The sequence below is a fragment of the Chamaea fasciata genome, unplaced genomic scaffold, assembly GCF_029207755.1.
Source record: "Chamaea fasciata isolate MVZ Bird 193981 ecotype frontalis unplaced genomic scaffold, bChaFas1.0.hap1 SCAF_6, whole genome shotgun sequence".
NCBI classification, from domain to species: domain Eukaryota; kingdom Metazoa; phylum Chordata; class Aves; order Passeriformes; family Sylviidae; genus Chamaea; species Chamaea fasciata.
In genome coordinates, this window is record NW_027094091.1 from 5,163,903 (window position 1) to 5,185,745 (window position 21,843).

At 43.5% G+C, this 21,843-nt stretch overlaps 1 protein-coding gene across 2 annotated transcripts; it reads right to left on the reverse strand.

The window, feature by feature from the left end:
* Positions 1-6,939: 6,939 nt before the first annotated feature.
* NICOL1 (NELL2 interacting cell ontogeny regulator 1) lies at positions 6,940-20,843 on the reverse strand. Of its 2 annotated transcripts, none has more exons than XM_066185294.1 (4): positions 20,662-20,843; positions 20,330-20,487; positions 13,640-13,728; positions 6,940-9,222 (listed from the first exon to the last, which is right to left on the reverse strand). In XM_066185294.1, exons 2-4 carry the CDS (start codon positions 20,460-20,462, stop codon positions 9,157-9,159), a joined length of 288 nt encoding a protein of 95 aa, XP_066041391.1. In that variant the 5' UTR covers positions 20,463-20,487; positions 20,662-20,843; the 3' UTR covers positions 6,940-9,156. The 2 variants fall into 2 exon arrangements, with proteins under 2 accessions (XP_066041391.1, XP_066041390.1); XM_066185293.1 differs by having other exon boundaries at positions 6,940-9,218; positions 20,662-20,734.
* Between the last annotated feature and the right edge of the window lie 1,000 nt (positions 20,844-21,843).

Genomic DNA, 21,843 nt, shown 5'->3' on the forward strand with positions numbered 1-21,843 from the left:
ATTCATTACAAACCTCAGCTCTCTGGAGTTATCAGATTTTCAGATTTAATACAATTTCTGCACTATTTCCTGCTGTAATTTCCAGCTAGCATTACTTGAAGCATGAAAATTGGCACAAAATTAAGAGAACCAATTTGGATGTATTAATTTCATCTTATGCTTTTTGTGTAAATCCCATGATTTCTTCTTCTGGACTGCTGGATTTGTCAGCACAAATAACCTGGAAGATTCCGTGACTGACCTTGAGGCTTTCACAGCTTGGTTCCCATCTAATTTCATCACAGTGGTGGTTTTGAGGTAACACAGTAGAAAACTTCATTTTAGATCTGCTCCTTCCTTGCAAGGAAACAAAACACCAGGATTATGCTGGGATCATCCCAAATCCTGCAGTATGGCTGTCTCAAGGTGAAGGGGTGGCTGTGAGCAATGCATGTCAGACAGTACAAGGCTGGGATTTTATTAAAGGCTGCTGGGAGCCAGTTCAGGGCAGGGGAACACCCTTCCTAAGGGGCCAAGCCCAAATGCCTCAGGCAAAATTAAATTTGGCATCTCCATTCCTACAGAATATGAACCCTTTTCCCCATTAACACTTGGCTCACAGACCCAGCAGAAAGGCAGAGGTGTTTCTGTGCCTTTTTCTTTAGGAAAGATGGCCCCAAGGGCAGTTCTAGTGCCCAGGCACAGCCTGCTGAACACCCCAGGGAAGTGACAAGTGCAGGGAAATGGCTCACCCTCCCAGGTTCCATGTGCCAGAACACTTTGCCAGGAGAACTGTTCCCCACAGACCCAGTCAGTGACCCAGGAAGAAGGGCCTGGATGCTTTCTCCGGGCTGTCAGTGACTGGTAGGAGTATATGGGCATCCAGACAGCCAACTATGTGCCAGTCTCAGCCAGAAAACCTCACACTGGCTAACTGCAGACTGAATTTTATGATAAAGTTCCTGTCTTGATGTATATGAGCTGTCAGGTGACCTTAAATGAATAAACTGTGGGTCTAAATGGCAACTGATTATAGCAGGTTGCTTTGACTACTTGGGGTTCAAACAGCTGGAACTTTGCCCTATTTGCAAAAGTTATCAGTGGCAGATAGAGAATGAAGGGACACTGAACTGCTTTTGGGGTGGAAGAATGCTGGGATCAGCCTGATTTATCAATCCCAAAGTTAAACATTCTGAGGATGAGAAGAACAAATTTTCCTCAGTAACTGGCACCAGTGAGGATGTAGCAGGCAAATTACTGATAAAGGAACCAACCAGTGATTGTACTGGTTCTTTATCTAAAGCTGCTGAGCTAAAGGCTGCTGAGCTGACACAACTGGCACAGAAAGTGAGAGTCAATAATTTTATACTATAAAATCCCACTTTTTAGTGGCAGGGACTTCTAACAAACCTTTTCTAAGAGCATTTATGAGATTCTCTCATTAGTGGGCATGCTCCTCAAGGCCAAGTGAAAGAGATTTGCCCACAGTTGTTGGTATGGGAGAGTAACATCCAGTATCTACTTAATAATTATTTTACTGTCTTTAATATCATTGTTTCAATATTGCTTCAGAAAATAGTGCACTATGCTAGTAACTATAACTATCTATACTGTGCAGTAAATAATTCTGAATAGTGCCTTTTATTCTAATGACTATCATTAGAATCATCAATAAAATAAATAATTAATCTTATTAATATATATGGGTTACCATCCTTAATCCCACTGAACAAAGTCATAAAAAGATTCAATTGTATCTGTAAAACCCTTTGACTAAGTCTGGGACTAGGATTGGACCCAGCCACATCCATACTCCTCTCTGAGAAGGAGTTTAGGACAGGCGGTCCTTTCTGCACCTCATGACTCAACAGGAGAGCTTCTCTAATAAACTCAGTCCAAAGCTTCTTTCTCTTCACATCATTGATTTGAGGAGGCAACGCAAAAAACTTGCCCACATGCCATGTGCAATTAAAGTTTTAAATGGGCATGGTGTAAATCAGTCCTCATGTAAAATGGAAAGCAGTTAAATGCATTTTCCCAAGTTTATCATATTTGTCTTCCCAAACTTTTGCTATGACTTTGTTTGGGTTTTTTTTCCCCTCAAGTGTTGCATCTTTGCACTTGCTGTTAGAGAACTGACCAAGGTCCAACACTTATTAAATCCAATGAGGGAATTAATTTACATCCAGATCCAACTCAAACTACACCACAATGAAGTTGTTTGCTTTTGTTATATAACTGTACGTATGGGAAATAGTTGATTATTTGCAATGAAGAAGGTTTTAAATTTTGGCACTTCTCCTTGGCTTTTGTTGCGTGTACAATTAAGTATTCTGCAGTCCTTACAATCCATTCTTCAGAATCGCTTCACAAATTCAAAATCCCAATTATGCAATGTATTATTTGGCATGGACTACTTTACTTTTGCAGGCAGTATCCAGCAGTCTATTTAGAGAGAGAAGGCCATGTTATGATGGGCCTTGCACATCACATCTTACCTTGAGTCTCTGAACAGAAATTTATAACCTTTTCCTTTGTCCTCCTTCATGAATGCTTACAAAATAACCTTGGTATTTCCTTGTTGTTGCCCATCTTGGTATTGAAACTTACTGATGTGATTGTTTGGGGGAAGGAAATATAAAAAGCACAGCTCAGGAAGAGGCATTAGAAATGTGGACCAGAGTTTGAAATAAAGTTTTTCATTTGTTTCTAAGGAAGAAAATTGATGATTTGATAAATGGCTTAAATGTATAACACTTATCTCTTTATTGCTGTATGTATTACCCAAGTGTTAGCTACATAGTCAATAGTTAGACAATATTTTTTGTATCTTTAATGCCAGAAGTCAGACAGTTATGATGTCTACTGATTCCACCTTAAAACAATTGTAACTTGAAGAATTTTCTTTTTTCATACACAATAATATTTACCTTTAATACATCCACAATTGGGGCACAGTGGCTTACATTCTTCTTAGGGAAAGAATATTTCTCCTTTGATGAATTTGGAGGCCAGCGATGGCAAAAGAAACGTGGGCAGTACCTGAAAGCACTCAAGTGTCAAAGCTGTATCACAGAATCCTGGCTTCCAAAATCCTCTTCAGGCTTCACTAAACTGCTACTGATGAACTTTACATGCTTTGCAGTGTGCTTTACATTCAACTCCCCCACACACCTTGAGTAGTGAGGTACAGGCACACTTTCTTAAGCAATTAAAAAGAAAAGGAATTAAACATCACAGAAGATGGACTTGTTACCATTATTGCTTTTCTGTGAGTAGAAAAGATTGTAGATCCAGTTTTACCTCTCCTTTTTCATTTATTGTGGAATGAAATCTCATGTAAGGAGAATCTGTTCCCTTGAGATGTGTCATTTTGTCCCCATCTATAATGTACAAAGTGGTAAAAACAGGTTGGTGTACCAACAGTTAGAAAAACCAGATATATTCAGTAATCCTTGCTGCAGGCACCATCTATCTTTAGTATCTTAATGCTTTTAAGATGATGAAATACCTTCTGCACCACTATAAAAAGTCTGGGCTTCTTTGCTATTTCACATGGTCAGTACTTGAACTATGTATAGTATTTACCCTTGAGCTCGTGGTCAGCTTGAGAAACACAATTTATAGGATCAAATTCCTTTAGCCCTCAGTGTCCTGTTCTGTATTTCTAGGGATGGGGCACAGGAGCTTTGCTCTGTCCAGGAAAACCTTTTACAGCACTGTAAGGGAACTGTAGAGGATCCAAAAGGCAGCTGTTTTAGGCACACGGAGGAAACAAAGCACTGTTATGTGAAACAGGCCTGGGTCACCTCAAGTGGTTTTCAGTGACATCATGGAGATTCCCATGTGGGCATGTGAGGGTGGACTTCGGGCCACAGTGTTGAGAAAACAGCTCCGGTGATTTCAGCATGAACAGAACCATGATATGGAGTCCAAAAAATGTATTGAGACAAGCCAGGCTGAACAAATGGTCCATCATGTACTGGAGACTTCTCTGAAAGGAGCTATTGCATGGGGAAGATAATGATGGATGCAGTGAACTGGAGATTTAATAATGGGCATTTATTAGTACCATCAATGTTAATTCTTTTTTATCTGCTAGGGGCAGGGCTTTTTTATCTGCTAGGAACACAGACAGGTCTAGCAGATACCTGGGGTTCCTCAGTGTACAAAGTTCCATCACAGGTGGCTGCTCTGTGCTGCCACTGGGCCTTTTGCTTTTCCTCTCCAACATCTTTGAGCTCAATGGCCAACTGAAATGACATGATTCAAGGATCCAGTTGTCTCCCCTTTGCCACCCACCCCAGTGATGGAGGGAATGACAAGGTTTGAGGCAACTGGACTCCTGCAAATTCTACCATGTGCTTCAGTCTCCTCAAGAATCATGAGAATGATTAAGTGACTTCTTAAAAGCCTCCTGGTGTTTTTTCATTCCTCCCCTCGTGGAATTCAGCAAGTTAATAACTTCAACTTGTTTCTAGCCACATACATAGAAAACACAGCAGGAGCACAGAAGCTTGTCCACATTGGACCAAAGGCCCCTTTCTTGTGGGATCCTTCTTCAGCAGTCAACAAATTATCATGAGCATATGGGGTAAAATTAATTCCTTCCTTTGCCTGTGTGGAGGTACATGTTCTGAACAGAACCCCAAGGCTGGTTCAAGGCAGAAACAGAATCAGACATTGGAAAATCACAGTGACTTTTCAGAAGTTTAGCAGACCCATCTGCTTCATCCACTGCAGCCAGGAATTATTTATTCAAAATGTTTAATACAGCAAAAGCGAGGCTAAATATTTTATACATATTATACACACACACACATATATTTATATATATTTGAAATTGATATTAGTTTTCCAACTCTGTTTAATGTTTGCTGCAAAGAACTCTCTTTAAGTGAGTGTTGCCTTTCTCCTTAGATGGTAAAAGCACCTGCAAATTAATTTCCTCTTACTCTTTAAATCAGCAAGTACCAGTTTGCAAAAGATGCTTCCGTCTCTTCCATATCTTCTTTGGGAACAAGCACAGCACACAGCCTCCCTGAGACCTCCCATCTTCTGCACAGCTTCAGCTGAGGAGCACAGGGATTATTCACAACCACCTCTTCCATCTGCATTTCATTGCACTGCTCTCAAAAGCAGGTTCTGGAAAGTTTGGAAATTTCACGTGCCATACTTGATGAGAGTGTGGAGAATGATTCCTTCTTTTGCACCAGTGCACACCATCTCTGGGCTCCCCTTTTCAAATCCTGCCTGCAACACAGCTGTGACACTTTGTCTGCAGCACTGCCCTCAGCCAGAGTGATTGCAGACGCTGCTTACCACGCTCAGCACATAAATCGCTGGGAGGCTGCAGCTCTGATTTCTCCATCAGGAGCCCTGATTTGCCAGGAACTCAGCCAGGCTGCAGAGGGCAGGTGTCTCTTCCCCTCCACACTTGCTTCCCTCTTCTCTCATGCACTGAGTCCTGGCCAGGGAAGGACTGAGCAGAACACTGTTTTAGGCAAGGGGGTCTCCATCTGCAGGCCAAGAGGGGCAAGGGCAAATTTCCTGCCTTGTGCCAGTTCCAAAGAGAAAACATCCTTTATGCTTCTCTGCCTCACAAAAGGCTCAACAGCCTCAGAGCCTTTCTGCTTTTAAATTACCTTTGAACTAAACTTTGAACTGAGCTGGGATTCATGTTAGCCTCCTTCAGTTCAGCAAGTGCTTTGTGCTCACCTCATCAAGGTGAGATCTGTGTGCAAACCATGAGCCCCACTGCTACAGGTGCACCTCTCCTCTTTGGGTTCCAGCCTGGGGCAGGTGCAGAGGAGGACACAGAAACCATATTGTCACTCTTAAAGGAAATACTTCCACACTTTATAACTATTTCTCTGAAAATGGGGAATGTATATCGGCTACTCAAATCACACAGGAGTTACCTAAAGACTTGTTCTGGGTAAAGAGATATAACTGGTTTCTAAATATGAGGTTTCCATCTGGAGATGGTATTCCACAGGATTTTCAGAGTATTCCAGAGAGTCCATTCATCAGCTAGATTCAGCTAGCTGAATTTGAAATATGAGCTTTGATGTTACCTAATAGGATTCTACATTAGAAGCAAGGTAAACTGTGTTTCCATTTCCACAATGAAATCCAGACATGTCTTCCGAGAGTTGTTGTGAGACTCACTTCAAAACTACTCACTTAGAATATACACAGAGTTACACCCAAAGAAGGCACTGGCTCAGGAATGAAATGTGGGGATCATTACCAGAGTTCTCTGTCACCTTGCCTGCCCAGAGAAAGGACCACACTAGTGTGATTATACCATTTCTCTTCCAGGGAGGACTTGGCTGTGAATTTCACATGCTACCACCTGCATTCTGCCCTGTGCACAAATGCCACGTCCCCAGGGCTATCAGCAGCAGCACTGCACCAAGAGAAGAGAAGACACAGCTTGGCTTCAAAAGGTCACAAGAGCTGCCTTGGCTCTGCAGCAAAAAAAGTACTGGAAGTGTTGGGTGGGAGAAAAAAACTTTCTGCTTTAAGCACTCCTGCAATTAAATCCTGCTGCAAAATACATAGTTCCTTCTAGTAAAGTGGAGACTAAAGGGGTTCTGAATTTAAATTAACTTCATGAGCAAAAATAAATTAAAACTATCTAGCTACATTTTTTTCTTCATGGTATCCTACAATTATAAGGAACTTCATCAAAACCACCAAGTATAGAGTAAGGGGTCCTTAATGAAGCCCACAAAATCATTGCTCTAACTTTATTTCAAATAAGAGTGAGTTGGATTATCTACTTCAGCAAATAAGAATATATTAATACATTTAGCCCAAATGCAAGATATTTTTATTTTTGTATTAAAAATAGCATTTTTTCTCTGTGTATTTTCCACTTAATTAAAGAGCAGACATTAATTAATGCGTAAGCACCATCAATTTGTCAAATCAGAAACAAACCACACCAAATACTATAATGCATCTTGCCCTTTTATTGTGTTGTATTCTAGACAAAGAGAAGTACAGAATAATCACTCTGTTACAGCCATAAAGTTGCAGTGTCACTCTGATCCCTTTGGGAGTCAGACAACATCCACTTGTCATTCATTCCACCTTTCTATTGGAACAAGCTGCGTATATCAAAACTCAGCTGTGAGCAACCATTTTTCTAAATGAAAACATGAACAAAACCTCCCAGTTCTCGCAACAGGACTTTGCAAGATTCTTTAGGGTACCAGCAGAATAAGCATGCACAATAGCAATACCAAACCATAGACATGCTGCCCCCTGACAAGGGGAGCTGTGCTGGAAAATTCACAGGTTCAGTGCTGGGACTCCATCTCCTGCAAAAAGCTGGCTCAAAAGCTGTGCATTACTTTGGTCTAAATATAAGTGGGAGTGAAGAAGCCAAAGGCTGGTATTTTGCAAGGAAGCTGTGTTAATCCTACTGTTTTTATTGTACACTAAAATTTGGTGTGTGAGGAAAACCTCTTTTGCTCGACTGACCAGTGCCACAGTGCAGTGTGATGCTATCAGAAGGGAGCTCTTGCTGTGTCATGCTGCTTCTCTTGTACACAAAACAGGTCCCAAGGACCTATAAAGGGGTTTGCTGGAATACTACAAAGGACAAAGCAGATTTCTTATTTGAAATGCAGGTGCAAGGGAGCTTTTCCTTGCTGAGAACCACACACTTTTCAAAAACTTTGGCAAAATATATGGCAGCACATTCCTTTGTGTTACTGAGTTTGACTGCACATGAAATAGTAAGTTGGCAGTGGGTCAAAGTTCCCCATTTCCCTGTGTTTGATGTTGTAGACAAAATGGGAGAGAAGCAGTTTGGAAGCATACAGATAGCTTCAATCCCAATTTACTGACCAGGCTGAGAGCAAAATATTAAGGCCACCAGCCACTTATGGAAAGACAAACATACTCATAAGAATTAGTAAAATGACTTTAAAAACCTGATTTTTGTTGATCCTGCTCCAATATTCTTGTTTGTATAAAAGTTTCTAGCCTGTACATAGATGCTTGAGCTGATACACAAATCTCTGCTTTGGGGATGATGTTTTAAGCCCAATGAAAAATCTGTATCAACAGGAACTTTCCACTGGGGCCATTTTCTGTTCTCCTTCCCAAAATAAAGGAAAAAATGTAAACAATGAAAAAGAATTTGCTATTCTCTTTTAAAGAATAACAAGGCACAATCTTTTTGTCTACTACTACTACTACACTGCTTAAAATATTCTCTCTTGTCTCACACTGCAGCAGGAATACAAATAGCATCAGCACTGTAACCCACCCTGACGGAGTGCAGAGTCCATGCAAGAGCTAAGGACCATTTTGGTAGAATTTAAGTATTTCCCAAATACAGCTTACAAGAGACTCCTGGGCAGGCAAGCATTGTGTAGGCTCTCTGCCAAAGCTCTCTGTAGAGGCCAGTTTGAGTGGTTCAATCCAGCATGTGATTTGCTTAATGAAAGACACTTCTCCAGAAGATTTTGGCAAACGCAATCATTTCAACTGCCAGGCAGTATTCATGTGATTACAAATGTTACTGATCACATTAGATACTTAATAAATCTCCCCAAAAAGATCACAGCTACTGTGTGGCTCTGAAGAAATTAAAATTGTGAGACAGATAACTGTGTCTGCTTTGCACTGGACTATTGATACAATTGGGGAACAAATCCCTTCCTTGGACTGCCAACCAGTCAGTGATGACTATTAATTTCTATATAATGCCAAGTCTGCTTGTTTGTAAATATTTATCTATGCATCATGGCAAAGTTGCTTCTTTTTCATGTTATTCTTCTATAAATACATTAAAAAATTTGACTTCACTGACTTTCACAGATCTATGGCATTTCACATAAGCCAAGAGGTTGGCCTGAGAGTCCAAGGACAACTTTTGGCTTGAAATACCAAAAAAGCAGGATGCTATCCTTGCATAAAACCCATAAGCAAGACTTTGGCACTGTTTCTTCTCTTGACATTTCAGCAGATGCAATATCACATAGAGTAATGATAAACCACAACAAAGCAAAAATAATCTAACTGAGCTATACCTGTTTTGATAAAAATCCTTTTCCTTATGGTGGGGCAGAACTTGCACTCTGTATCTTCCTGTAATTTACTGAACAGCATTTTAAAAATGAGTAAATGTCCATTGGCCAAATCCCAGTGCTTATTTCAGTGTATTGCACGAAAGCAATCACACAGGCCTCTCTTTTCTGCTCTCAGGAGGAGGGCTTCTGTCTGAAAAAAAACCCCAAACAAAAACCCATGAAATCAAAGGACTGAATATATTGCTTTAAAAGAGTATATAATTGATTAGATCTAATCCCTCTGCACAGCTGTAGCCAAGGTGCTCTGCTGAGTGAAAAATCATAGTTATTATTGCTGGTTTTCATCCAGAAGAAGTGATGAAATGAGTATATTCAGAACTGAGATGCAGGAGGAGTATTTTTATAGTTTGAATGTTTTCATTTTCACAGCTAACTTCTAGGGAGTAGGCTGTCAAAATTATTAAAGCGTCCTTTATAAGCGCTGCGACAAATTCCACTTTCTACTGCACTGCTCTTAATTCCTTCGTGGTGATTGATGGCTTCCTGTTGACCATGCCTTCAGTCCTGTATAATTTAATTGCACCAGATAGCAAGTGCTGAAGAGCCAGTTGTGCTCTCAGTTACACTGCTGGCTGTCTAGAAAACTCTGAGTTGAATCCAGCTGTCAGTCTAACCCTGTTGTCTGAAACTCATAATCTTTCAGGGCAGATCTAGGTCTGAGTGAGTGGTTCCTATTTCAATCTGAGTTAAATTACTGACAATTTCTTTATTATCAGCACTCGAGCAAAAGCTTAAAGACCATTCCCAATATACATAATTTAAAATTTCTTGCTGTTGTATTTGGAGCTCCTTAGTGGAAAAGCATTTCCAAGTGTTTTTTTTTTCACTGTATACGGGGGGGAAAATGAATTTTAGCTCTATAAAGATATTCAAGTATCATTTATTTAATTGTGATCAAATAACTTAAATATTTTGTAGATTCTTGTCACACTTTTGGAGAAACAAAAGCTGAATCTTTTGCATGGTGCCATCATTTCAGAAGCCAGTTTCTCATGAGACTCAAAATTGTTGGTGCAAGGAATTCATATCAGCAAGTACAATTGTGACTGAAGAGAAACCTTTTCCTGACCATATCTTGTGGTTTTCACCCTGTGGTCTGCGGTCCCTCAAGCAGTTTGCAGACTGGCTTTGAAGAGCTTCTTGAGGGAAGAACAAAATAACTTAGTGGGCTTAAATTCACTCTGAATGAGTTTCCCATCTACACTGCAAAAACCCATTAGAGGTTGAAACCCATTTGTTAAGAAATTATCTCAAAGCTCTGTGAAGCAGCAAGCTCTTCAGTCTGCTGGTGGTCCTCTGACCTGGTACCTCCTGACACATTACACGCAGCAAAGGGCTGGTTGACAAAGGCAGTGCCCAAAGGAGTATCTGGGCACTCCTGTGTGGGTCCTGCTCCCCTCCTGCCTTGCTTGGGCAGCCGTGCCTCTGTCCCCCAGCAGTGCCCACTCTGTTATTCATTTCTTGTTCTCAGACTGCAAGCTTGTGCAGGACAGCCTGCTTCAGAACGGCTTTCCCTCCCCTCCCCAACCCTATATCCTCCTCAACTCAAACTTTTGACACCCACCTTTGCATTAAAGAGGGCTTGTTCACATTCCTTGCCTGCTTTCACTTATCAGCTTAGTGCAATGGCAGGCACTGTTAAACACTGCTCCCTGCTTGCACAATGAAATCTTGGATGAGTGAATGCTCCCATTGTTGGGAGCCCAGGAGAAATCATAGAATCATCTTAACATCAAACAGGCTTATTGGATTTCACAGTAATGCCAACAAGCTGTCACTGCTACCACAAGCTCTGCCTGGGCGTCACTTAGGACTATTTACAGGCAGGAAGAGCAGCTCTGGGAGCACTCAATTGCAAACTGAAAGACTGTGAAAGAGAGGTATCAATTACAAAAATTAATTGTGGCCTCGATGGCATTGGCTTAGAAAGTCCCTGATATGCAGGAGCAATCCTACATGGAGCTTGTTCCCTTGTAACAACAATTTCCAAGACTTAGGAGTTATTCAATGAAGTTGTGTGTCAAACTTGAGAAATTATAGCTGGTCAGCATGAGCCAAGCATCAGCAGTGGAATAAGGGTATGGGAGATCTACCTTTCAGAGTATAGAAGGCCATAGTGTGCCATTTGTAGAGCCTTGGCTGCTGTATTTCACTTTTGTCGGGTTTGGTCTCCTCACTCGAGCTTAAAGATGGTAAAAAGTCTTTTTTCTCTCTGAAAGCTCTGAGCCAGGTCTCAAGAAAGAAGCGGAGTCTTCAAGGTCTTGTTCTCTTGATATTTTGTGTTGTTTATTGTTTCATATTTTAAAATGATTTTTGTGCCCAGCTGAGATTTGAACAGCAGCTAGGACACGAGGTGACTCCCCCTACAGTGGGACATCGCAGTCCCTTTATACAGAAGGTTTCGTATTACCTGTTTATACTTATATTTTAATACTTATCACTTATACTAAAATGGTCAACTTTAATCCAATTTTCTTAAACTACTTTGTGCTACCATCACCAAAAGATGGAGGCCAGGGGAGAAGAAGGAAGAACTAAGGGCAACACCTTAAATTTTCTATCTTGTCTCTTACGTACTTATATTTTAAAAACTCAAAACTACATCATTTTTTATCTTATACCAAACTAAACTACTTTTTTCACATCTTTGTGGTTCGTAATTCTTCCCTCAATGTTGGAAGCCGTTCCCATGGACTGAAGTCAAAGGCAGTGTCTTTCTGAGCTCTGTGCCAAGGTTTCTAACCCCCCTGTACAGCTCCAAAACCCCCCTGTACAGATCTCAAACCCCCTTGCTCAGGTCTGTGGCCTCCCAGGGCATCCAGAGGAATGCCCTGGACTTCAACACACTTTAGTATCTCTGCATCACTCAGTAATTTGTGTTTAACCAAAGCATCTCTGTTAGAAAGCCCTTTGGAGTATCAATCTAAAGGCTGGGAAAGGTGTACAGTAATACAGCCTTTATTTACTAGTAGTATTAAGCCCAGTTGTCTAGAGGATGGGTGATCTTCCAAACAACTGGTTCTGTTTGGTTTTGTGATGCACTGTTCCTATGCCCCTTGCTCTGTAACACTGGGAGCTGTCTCAGTCAGTGCCTTGGCATATCAGGCCTGTCCAGCTCCTCACAAAAACAGAAGTTTATCTTCTGGCACCCCGGGACCAGCTTCTGCCTTTATATTCTGCCTCACCTCTTCCAAGACAGCGCTGCTCTCTGGTGGGCTGCATCCTCAGTCCACTCTCCAGACAGAACAGACATCACAGACATATCTGAATATCTCAGTGGGTGGTATCAAGGAATTGTGCTGCCTCCCTTGCATTCAAAAAAATCCTTAACTTCCCACATAAAGCCTGTTGACAGTATATGAACCAGCACAGCTGCAATTGCACCTGGTCTTGACATGTCATGTGTAGGTACAAAACATTTCAGCTGACCCTAATCCAAACAGGTGGGAAGTCTGCTATGCACCAGAAGAGCCCAGCACAGCTGCTGGAGGTAAAGCCCCTCTACTGACACTTTACCACTTAAGAGTTATTTATTATTACTCCAGTGCATGGGAAACTTTTGGAATGTAACCCATGCTCAGAACTTTGTCCTAATCATTTTGCTATTGATAGCTCAAGAAAGCTGAAGTCACTCCAACTTTATTGTATAGGGCCTGACATGGCTCCCCAAGGTCACAAGAAACCAAAGGCAAAGCTACATAATTGCCTCATGGTTTGAGACGCACTATTTATGTCCCTTTGGTTGGCTTTGCTGGGAATGACAGTTTGAGCTGAGTGTGACTGTAGAGGAGCAAGGAGCCCTTCTCACCTGCCAAGAGAGATGGCCCCACTCAAAGGGAGGAGAGGTAGGACAACACACGCATGGAGGGCCTTTATCAAAGGATAGAGATCTCCTGCCTCTTGCAAACTACAGACAGCAGCAGAACCACTGTGGTAAATCCTACCCTAGCCAGTTTGCACATATTTATGAACCCACACTAAAATTACTAAAACCGGGGCATTTAACACACCCTCATTTTGTTCACTGAGACCTCTGGAGACTGGCATGTGAAGTGGCAGAATCCCCTGTGTGCTGTGACAAATGCATGAAAAAATGTTCTTCTCCCTTTTTCACCAAGGATCAATCCATAAGCAAAGGGTGTGTGTGTTTCCCTTTCCTCTGCCAGCCCTGCCTGACACCTTCTTCCTCTCCTGCTCATTTCTGCTCCTGCCCAGTGAATAGTCAGTCCACAGCTTGGAAGCAATGTTGTGAGGCAGCGAGTAGATCACCTGTCTTGTTTTCCTCTCCTTTGTACATCTTCTTTCCTTCTTCGTTTGGTGCAGGGACTGTCTGAGGTAATTCCTTAGGCTGTTATGCAAGAAGTCAGACTAGATGATCATTAATGAACCTCTGCAGACTGTGAAAAAAATAATCTGTGCTTGGGATAAACCTATTTGCTGGGATGGCAGTGAGTCAGCAGAGATGTCATGTCTGCTGTACCCAGACAGGCAAACCTGGCCGCTGGGAGATAAAGGCTTAGGGGAAGCATTCCAGCAGAAACACATACCCGCGTGTCGAGGTTGTACGCCGTCTTCTTTAGATCCTGCAACGCCCTCTGCATGAACTCGAACGCATGGCAGTCAACACAGGGACGGCCTGCCGAGAGAGGCAGAACACATCACTGTCATAGCGGGAAATCTGGAGTTTAGCAGTACAGAGGAGGAATACTCAGACACCTTGCCAGGAAAAACTCCATCTTACCAGGCACCCACACCTGCATGTGTGCAAAATTAGGGCTGCCTGTATCTATCTTTGTGCAAATGTGAGAAGATCAGCAAAAACCACAAAGAGTACTTTGCTGTGTGTGTGCTTTTCTGAACACGGCCCAGACTTGACTCTGCCTGCTGCTTCAGCCCCCAGCCTCTCCCCTTAAAACTGAAATCCTTACCCCTTCTCAGACATGGGTTAGTTCTTACCAGATACACTGAAAATAGCAGTTTGCAGTGGTTCAGGAACCAGACAAGCAGGTCTGTTTTTACAGGAGCTCTTACAGAGCAGCTTGGCAAGGGACGGTGCCAGATCTGTATTTGCTTCCTTTCACCTGCTGCTGTATTTTTTCTTTGCCAGGAATGCAAAGCATCCCACTGGCTCTGCAGCTGCTGCCAGTGTGTGTGCACAGAGGGGCAGGGCAGGGAAAAGGCAGAGAGCGGAGGAGGGGACTTGACAACCACTAAAATGGCTCACTTCTGAACCTGGCCATTTCTGCTCTGCCAGGATTCACGCTGCACCAATCTCTGACTGAAGTTAATGATATGTGAGTTTTCAGAAGAAGAAATTGCAGACACTGGAGGAGATGCAGGGGGAATGGGGAAAGACAACATTTCACACTGATCGCAGAGATCCCGTGTTGGGGGGAGTGCTGAAATTCTTGTCCACATGCAGCCACCTGTGCTGCTCTACCAAAGCAAAGAGGGTGCAGAGCTGCAGCTGAGATGGCTGGGAGTTGTCTGGAGCCAGGGACCTGCTGAGCAGCACTGCAGCACCCATCTGTGCCTGGCACCCTGCTGCCAGCACTGCCTTCTCAGTTGTACATGAAGGAAGAGAGCAGCCAGAGTGCTTTTCACTCCTCAGCAAGCCTCTTAGGGGTTTTGGTCTATTCAGGAGTTTCTCTGCCACCTGTCCTTCTCCATCTCCCCTCCATGAAAGTGACATCTCAGGGAGACCTGGGGATCAAGCTAGGGACTTAATTCCCAAGCTGTGACGAGATGAAAAGTCCCCACCTCTATCAGAACAGTATTGCTCACAAAGACTCTGCCTCTATGGGCACAGGAGTAGTGACAGGATGGTTTCGAGCACACTTTAAAGACACTCAACCCCCTCCTGCTTTCCGTATTTCAGTAATTTAATTGTTTCCACTTCAGATCACAAAACAGAGCCCTTGGAAAGAACCTGCATGCTCAGACTGCTGTCAGCAAATCCATCATTTGCTCGGTATCATGCCCTGCTCCCTCCCCTCGCTCTGCTCTGCTCAGAAATACCCTGCCCTGGTTCCACCTCGGGGAGGTGCTGCATGCCCTGAAGTGCTGACAAGCACCAAAGTGTTGTCAAAATCAGAACCTGAAGGCGAAAAAAAAGAAAAAAAAAATCAGGTGATAAATTAATGTCTCCTGTTTCTGCCGTGGGGACAAAGCACTTTTGAGGAGAGCCATGAATTCCATGATCTGTCACTGCTTTTCATGCAGCAAGTCTTCCCAGGCCTATGTGAAAGCTGTGTTGGGATGGTTATGTGGGATCATTCACTGGTTATTTGTGACAGCCAAGTGTTCCTGTGTGGACAGGGAGGTACTAGTGGAATGGCACAACCTTGCCAAGTGGTTATTTCAGTTCTGCCAGCCCTGGGAAAGCAGCTGCCCTGGTATCAAAGCATCTTCTGCAGGAGAAGGGTGGTGGCACAGAGGACACCTGCCTGTGCAGCTCTGGGTGTCCTGAATCAGCACCTGCAAAGCTCCTAACACAGCATTGCCCTCCAAAGTCAGAGTGCACATGCAGCCAGTTTCACCACATGACAGGATATTCACTCTTTAATGTCATTTCTTGGGCTGTACTCCATGGTTGAGGGTCCTTCTACAGGCACTGCTGTCTCTGGGTCAGGTCAGCATCCCTGCCTCCTGGGAGCCAGCAGCCAATGGCAGATATTTGAGGAAGATATAAGAATAAGTGTCTAGCAATGTTCTTCTAGCCTACCAGGAGGCTGGAGGATATCCTGCGTCTGGCTGGTGTTTCTACATCTGATAAGCCCTCTATGAATTTTTCTCACATTAATTTGCACTGTTGCTTCCTGAATCCATGTAAACTTTTGTCATTGCAACATCCTGTGGCGATGAGTTCCACAGCTCAACTATTCACTGAGTGAACAAAATACCATTCCTGTCTGCTCTGAAGTTGACATCTGCTGCTTTCATTTCCTGCCTCTAATTTTTGCAGTGGAAGAGACGGTTATTAAATAATCACCAACTTTGTCCCACTTCTGACTTCGATGTTCTCCAACACTCTCTGTCTCGGTCTGCTTTCCAGAATGAATTGAGCTGCTAAGCTGGCCATCTAGGTGGATTTGATCTCTCTTCATGTCCACAATATTTTCAGCAAGGTGCCCATGGACATTTCCCCAACAGAAATATGTCTAGGCCTCTGTTTTGCCAAACAAATCTAAGTATGTGCTGTTGCCAATAGGAGCAATCCCACTGTGCTTTCTGTCCTTGGCTATGGCATCTCACACTTCCCCTTGCTCACAGCAGGAGCGACAATGCAGCTCCTCCATCAGCTGGATCACTGATTTTTTTACCCCAGAGCAGATCCGGAATGCCCAAGTTCTGGGGCCAGGACAAGAAATAGTGCAAGGAGAGGAGACCAGGTTATGCAGAGGAGAAGGGCAGAGGCAGCACAGGCTTACATCAGCTTAAAGCAGTCACAAAACCAAATCTTCAGTCACACCATAGCAAAGTATAGCACACCATAGCATTAATTATGCTATTAATTCCTTGCTGACAGCTGGAAACAGACTGTCATTCACAGGGAGACTGAACAGGTCTGTGGATTAACATAATGAGAATTATCAAGAGTCAGCTATAACTCTTTAAATGATTCCTGTCAGCACAAAGACTGTATGTGTGTATGTTTTGGGAGAAGTAGGGGAAGAGAAAAAATATGTTTCTTGGCTTCTTCTTGGTGAAGAACTGGAACTGAAAGCACTGTGTACGTCTAATTTACTTTCCCTTGCATATACTTGGTGTTAATTCTTTGTACTTCATGCACCTTGGCTAATGAAAACAGATTGACCAGCTTCTTGTCTTCAGATTCCATATTTTAGCTTTCACAGTGGGTGATCTGAGTTATAAATGCAATGGGAGGTTGGGGAAATAACTTTTTTTTTTTCCCTAGTGGATTGCAGAGAACTTTAAAGAAAATAATCTGTGATTATTAGTAGCACCACTTCAAACTTGAACAGTCTTTTGCATATGCTAAGTGTTGTGAATAAAGTATAAGGACACAATTAATAATTGCTAATTAGAACTATGCATAAAAAGCTGTGCCTGGCTGTGTGATGGGCAGAGAACAGGGGATGGTGCTCCGAGCCAGATCTCAGTGCCACACACAGGACAGGAATTCTCTGCAACGCTAAAAGGATCTGTGACTCACTCTCATGCTCCTCTCCTGTGACTCCTGCACCTCCCACACTTGTACGGAGCATTCTGCCCCTGTCCTGCTCATGATGCTGCAGGAGGGACACATTCCTCCCACCGAGTGGGAGAGAGACACTGTGTGGTCCATGCGGGAGTGTTCCTGCTAAGGGCGTGCTGCCAGTGCCGTGTCACACACCTGGGAGCAGAGAAAAGCATCCAACACCACACTGCTCTTCCCTGCAGAAGGACACTAAATATGGTCCATGTCCATCCCATATCACTGTTAAGAAGGTGCACTAGAGACTTCTTTCCCCTCTGGGCCATCCAGGGTCCCAAAACCAGCAGTTTGCCTGGGCTGACAGTAAGGACTTAAGTGCCAGCAATAGGGAAAGTGTGTGGTCATGCTGCAGAGACAGTGCTCCCTAAATGGGTCAGTGCCTACGGGGATCAGCTCCTTGATGAGACATGCCCAGTGGAGCATCAAGAAGGAAAAGATCCAGGAGTGTCTGTACTAGATCCATCAAAGTGAGTGCCTGACCCAGTGTCCAGCCTCCCACAATCTACATGTCTTGAGGAGTATTTAAAGTCTGGGAGCATTCCCAAGCCTTGAGAGCATGGGATAGCTCCACTCTGGAACAGTCAGCTCTGTCTTCCTGATAGACAACTGGCCTCCTATCATGGACACAAGTGTGCCAGGGTCCATTCTAGCAGGTTACTGGTACAGTCATCTCCCCATGCCAGGGGGCATCCTTGGGCACTGTTGTAGATGAGACCTTTGTGGCCAGCACTGGGTGCCTGGGAAGAGCATAAGAATAGGGCAAGTCTGGAGGGATGCATTCCCAAAGACCCTCCCAGGTCTCAGCAATATGCTAAGGCAGCTCCTGAGCCAGAGGAAATGGCCCTATTTCTAGCAACCTTTTCTAGGATTTTTTTTCCCTTGAATTTAACCAATGGGTTCTGCAATCTCATGCAAACGTTTAGCATCCATGTCCTAAGGGAAGAGTTTCATAGGTTAACCATCAGGAAGAGCCCTAACAGGCAAAGGAAAGTGTCTGGAGCATTTAGGAGCTATGCAGCTCTCTCCCAACAAGTGGCTGATGAGGAGCATCAGGAATTTCTTGTGGCTTTAAAACTCTGTCCCTGCAGCAGCCCTAAACAATTTACAATTCACAATCATCTGACAGCCTTGCTCCTGGCTTGGTCTCAGACACAAATAGCATCATGCTTTTGTAGCAATGCTCACAGCCTCTGTTCCTTGGGATGGGGCAGTGTGTCTGTGCAGGAGCACTGCCACAGAAACACTCTGACCTGCCCTTCATTCCACACTCTTACCTGCCCTTCATTCCACACTCTTACATTCAGGAGTAAGACAAGACAAAGAATCTTCCTAAAAAGCTGTTCAAGGTACTCCACAGCCTGGCTTGAGGATGGTAATAAGATGGTAAAAAGACTCCTTGATACTGTGAGAAGGATGGGACAGAATTATTTTGTGGGACCTGTTGTGATAGGTCAAGGGGTAATGGTTTTGAAATAAAAGAGGGTCCATTTAAATTAGTTGAGGAAGAAGTTTTTTACTGCAAGAGTGGTGAGGCACTGGCACAGGTTGCCCAGAGAGGTGATGGATGCCCCATTCCAGGAAATGTTCAAGGTCAGCTTGAACTCGACTCTGAGCAACCTGACCAAGTGGAAGATGTCTCTGCCCATGGCAGGGTGTTGGACTGGATGAGCTCTAAAGGGCCCTTCCCACCTTTCCATGGTTTTATAATTCTGTGAGACTTGGGTCAGAAACCCTGGCCTAGAGTTTTGTTCTACAATTCAGTTGGGAGTTTTCACTACACAAGTAGAAAAAGAAACCACTGTACACATTTTCCCCAATGTGTTGACTTGCCTCTGCTAACACTGACACACAAAGGGTACATACAATTTATTTTCCAAGCCTGATGTTCACTTTGAGGAGATAAAATGGGCTACTCATCACAAAACTTATTAGAATTAACGAATTCCTAGGAAACAGACACACAAAATAGTAGTGAGGTCTGGTTTAGAATAGAACAAAACTCAGCCCTAATTAAAAAAATCAGAGAATGAAAGAAGAGGGAAATTCAACACCTAAGTTCCATTAGTTCCATCTAATGGAATTAATTGAGAATAAAATGTAGTGACAAATTCAGACCTTGTATTAAATATTCTGGTAGTCATAAAAAAAGATAGCTGTGATACAACATAAGCATGACTAAGAACTAGAGATCTGTTTTTATGCAATTATCTTTCTTTGCTTTTTGGGTTTTTTTCCAGAGGACAATTTATGTTTCTAATGAGTGGCTACTTCCCACTTGCTGTCACCAAACCACCCTGAGAATATTGACTCCATCCCCTAATGACTTTGAACTATCGCCTAATTTTGGAGCTGAGAAAGTTTGCAGACTTACTCAAAATAACAGAGGAAGCTCATATAGAACTGTGATCCAAATTCAAAAGCTCCCAGATCCGTGGTGTGCTCAAGCCAGTGTGTCATGTTTATTTATTTTTCAGGTTTGCAGGATTTCAGAAACTTATATTTGCTTTACAAATGCACTGTTTGGGTAAACATCCCCTGTGTTGATTTGTAGTACCTACAAGAAAGTTGAACTTGACCTATTTTTCCAACCAAATACTAAAATAAGCAAGATGCAATGCCCCTGCAGAAATACACACAAATTTCCTTCTAACAGTACTCGGACTAGTAAGGACACCATATGTATTGTGGCAAATCTGTGTATATCAATTAAAACTATCTAACAAAACGAAACTCTCAAAAAGCAGATCTAAAAGACCTTCAAACAAAGAGCTTGAGTACAAGTTCAAATGAAAATTAAGAGTATGCAGTTAGCATTTTTTTCCGAAATAACTACTAATCCTTTGCTTGCTCGCTGTTTCTATGACAGTTTTTTTCACGTGCTTTGCTGACATGGCACAAACTCATCATTACTCCCCCGTTTATCAAGGCAACACAAAGTTCCCGTGGAGCTGAGTGCCCGTGTGGCTGCTGTGGGAGCAGTGGAGGAAGGCAGGCAGGACAGGGTGCAGCAGGTACCTACTTTCTGCAGGAATGACATTCCCGGAGTCCTGGCCAGCCCCCACGAGCCTGGCGCTGAGCAGGCTGAGCACCGAGAGCAGCAGGATTCCCACACGCATCTCGCTCCATACGGACGGCAGCGCCATTGCTCTCATCAATAATTCAAGCTGTCTTCCCTGCCTGGAACGAGGAGGAGCAGTGAAAAATCAGCAGTTTGCTCCCTGCACGCTCCTCACAAAGAAGGGGATGAGAAATAAGCACAGACCCCGTGCACACACAAACCCCCTCGCACACCCCACTGCGGTGACACGCCATGGGCTCCAGATGCACCCCAAGGACCAGCTTGCCCAGTACCTGATCTTTGTCCTCGCCTGTGTGCCAGACCCTTGGAGCAGCTGTGGTGAGCAGGCAAGGCTCCAGCAGCCACTCTGAGCATGCGCCCCTTCTGCATCCCCCCTTCCCTGATTAGGGTCATTGCCATGGAGATTTGCTATAGCAACACTGAAATATCGGAGCTGCCAAGTGGAGATGATGATTTAAAGGGACCACAATGTGATGGATGGTCACTGCTGTACTCCTCCTCTGCTCCCAAACGCCGTGCCCTCTCCTTGGCAGACACTGGCTGCCGCCACCCACATACGAGAGTCTTGGGCAATTTTTGTGTTTGTTGCTGTAATTCCCGAAGGGACTGCACTGAAATACACAGCTCCCATCCCTTGCTTTAGGTGTAACTCACTTAAAGTGAGATTTCCTTCTGTGAGGTATCAAATTAGAGGAAAACTCAGAAGTTTGCTTGGATAAATGAAGTTGCAAGCCTGCTGGCCTGTACTTTGGTGAAGAATCCATTATGGTCTTTGTTTAACTACACTGAAAATGAAGCCTTGTGGACAACAGCACCCCTGATGAAAACAGATCCTGCACAGCATCACATTAGGGTAACCATGATAAGATCTCAGCCAAAACCTACACACTGCAAAAGTTTAAGGATGCTCTCTTCAAGCTCAACTTTTGATCTGGGATCGGCCCATCTGCTAATAGGTTGTGTCCTGACAAAGTTAAAGCAGGAAGCTTCCTGGACAGGGAATCTGTGTAAGCACCTGGCTGAAACCAAACATTCCGACAGGGGAGGTGATACCTTTTGGAAAAGAGATAAAAAAACAGTCACCTACCTGCTTGTCCCAGAGCATGATTAAAGGCTCATTTTGCAACATAATTGTTCAATTCATGTCTTTATTGTTCTCTCACAGAAGGACACTCCATCTCCTCTCAGGAAGGAGAGGCTCCAGCCTTCCTGGTTTGTACAGAATAACCACCCTGCCAGGCTGTGGAGGTATCAGGGTTCCCAGACATAGACATACTTTATTCTTGGCTTTCTTCAGCCCTAGAGACTCTCATCAGCACTGCCCTGTGCTTCCATTTCACTTGTTCCTGTGGCTTCTTCAGAATTACCTCTTACAGCCCTCCCTTCAATGCTTGTGCTTTTGGATCAGGTTAGTTTAAAAGTCCTCTCACAGGACTTTCTGGCAAAGTGGACAT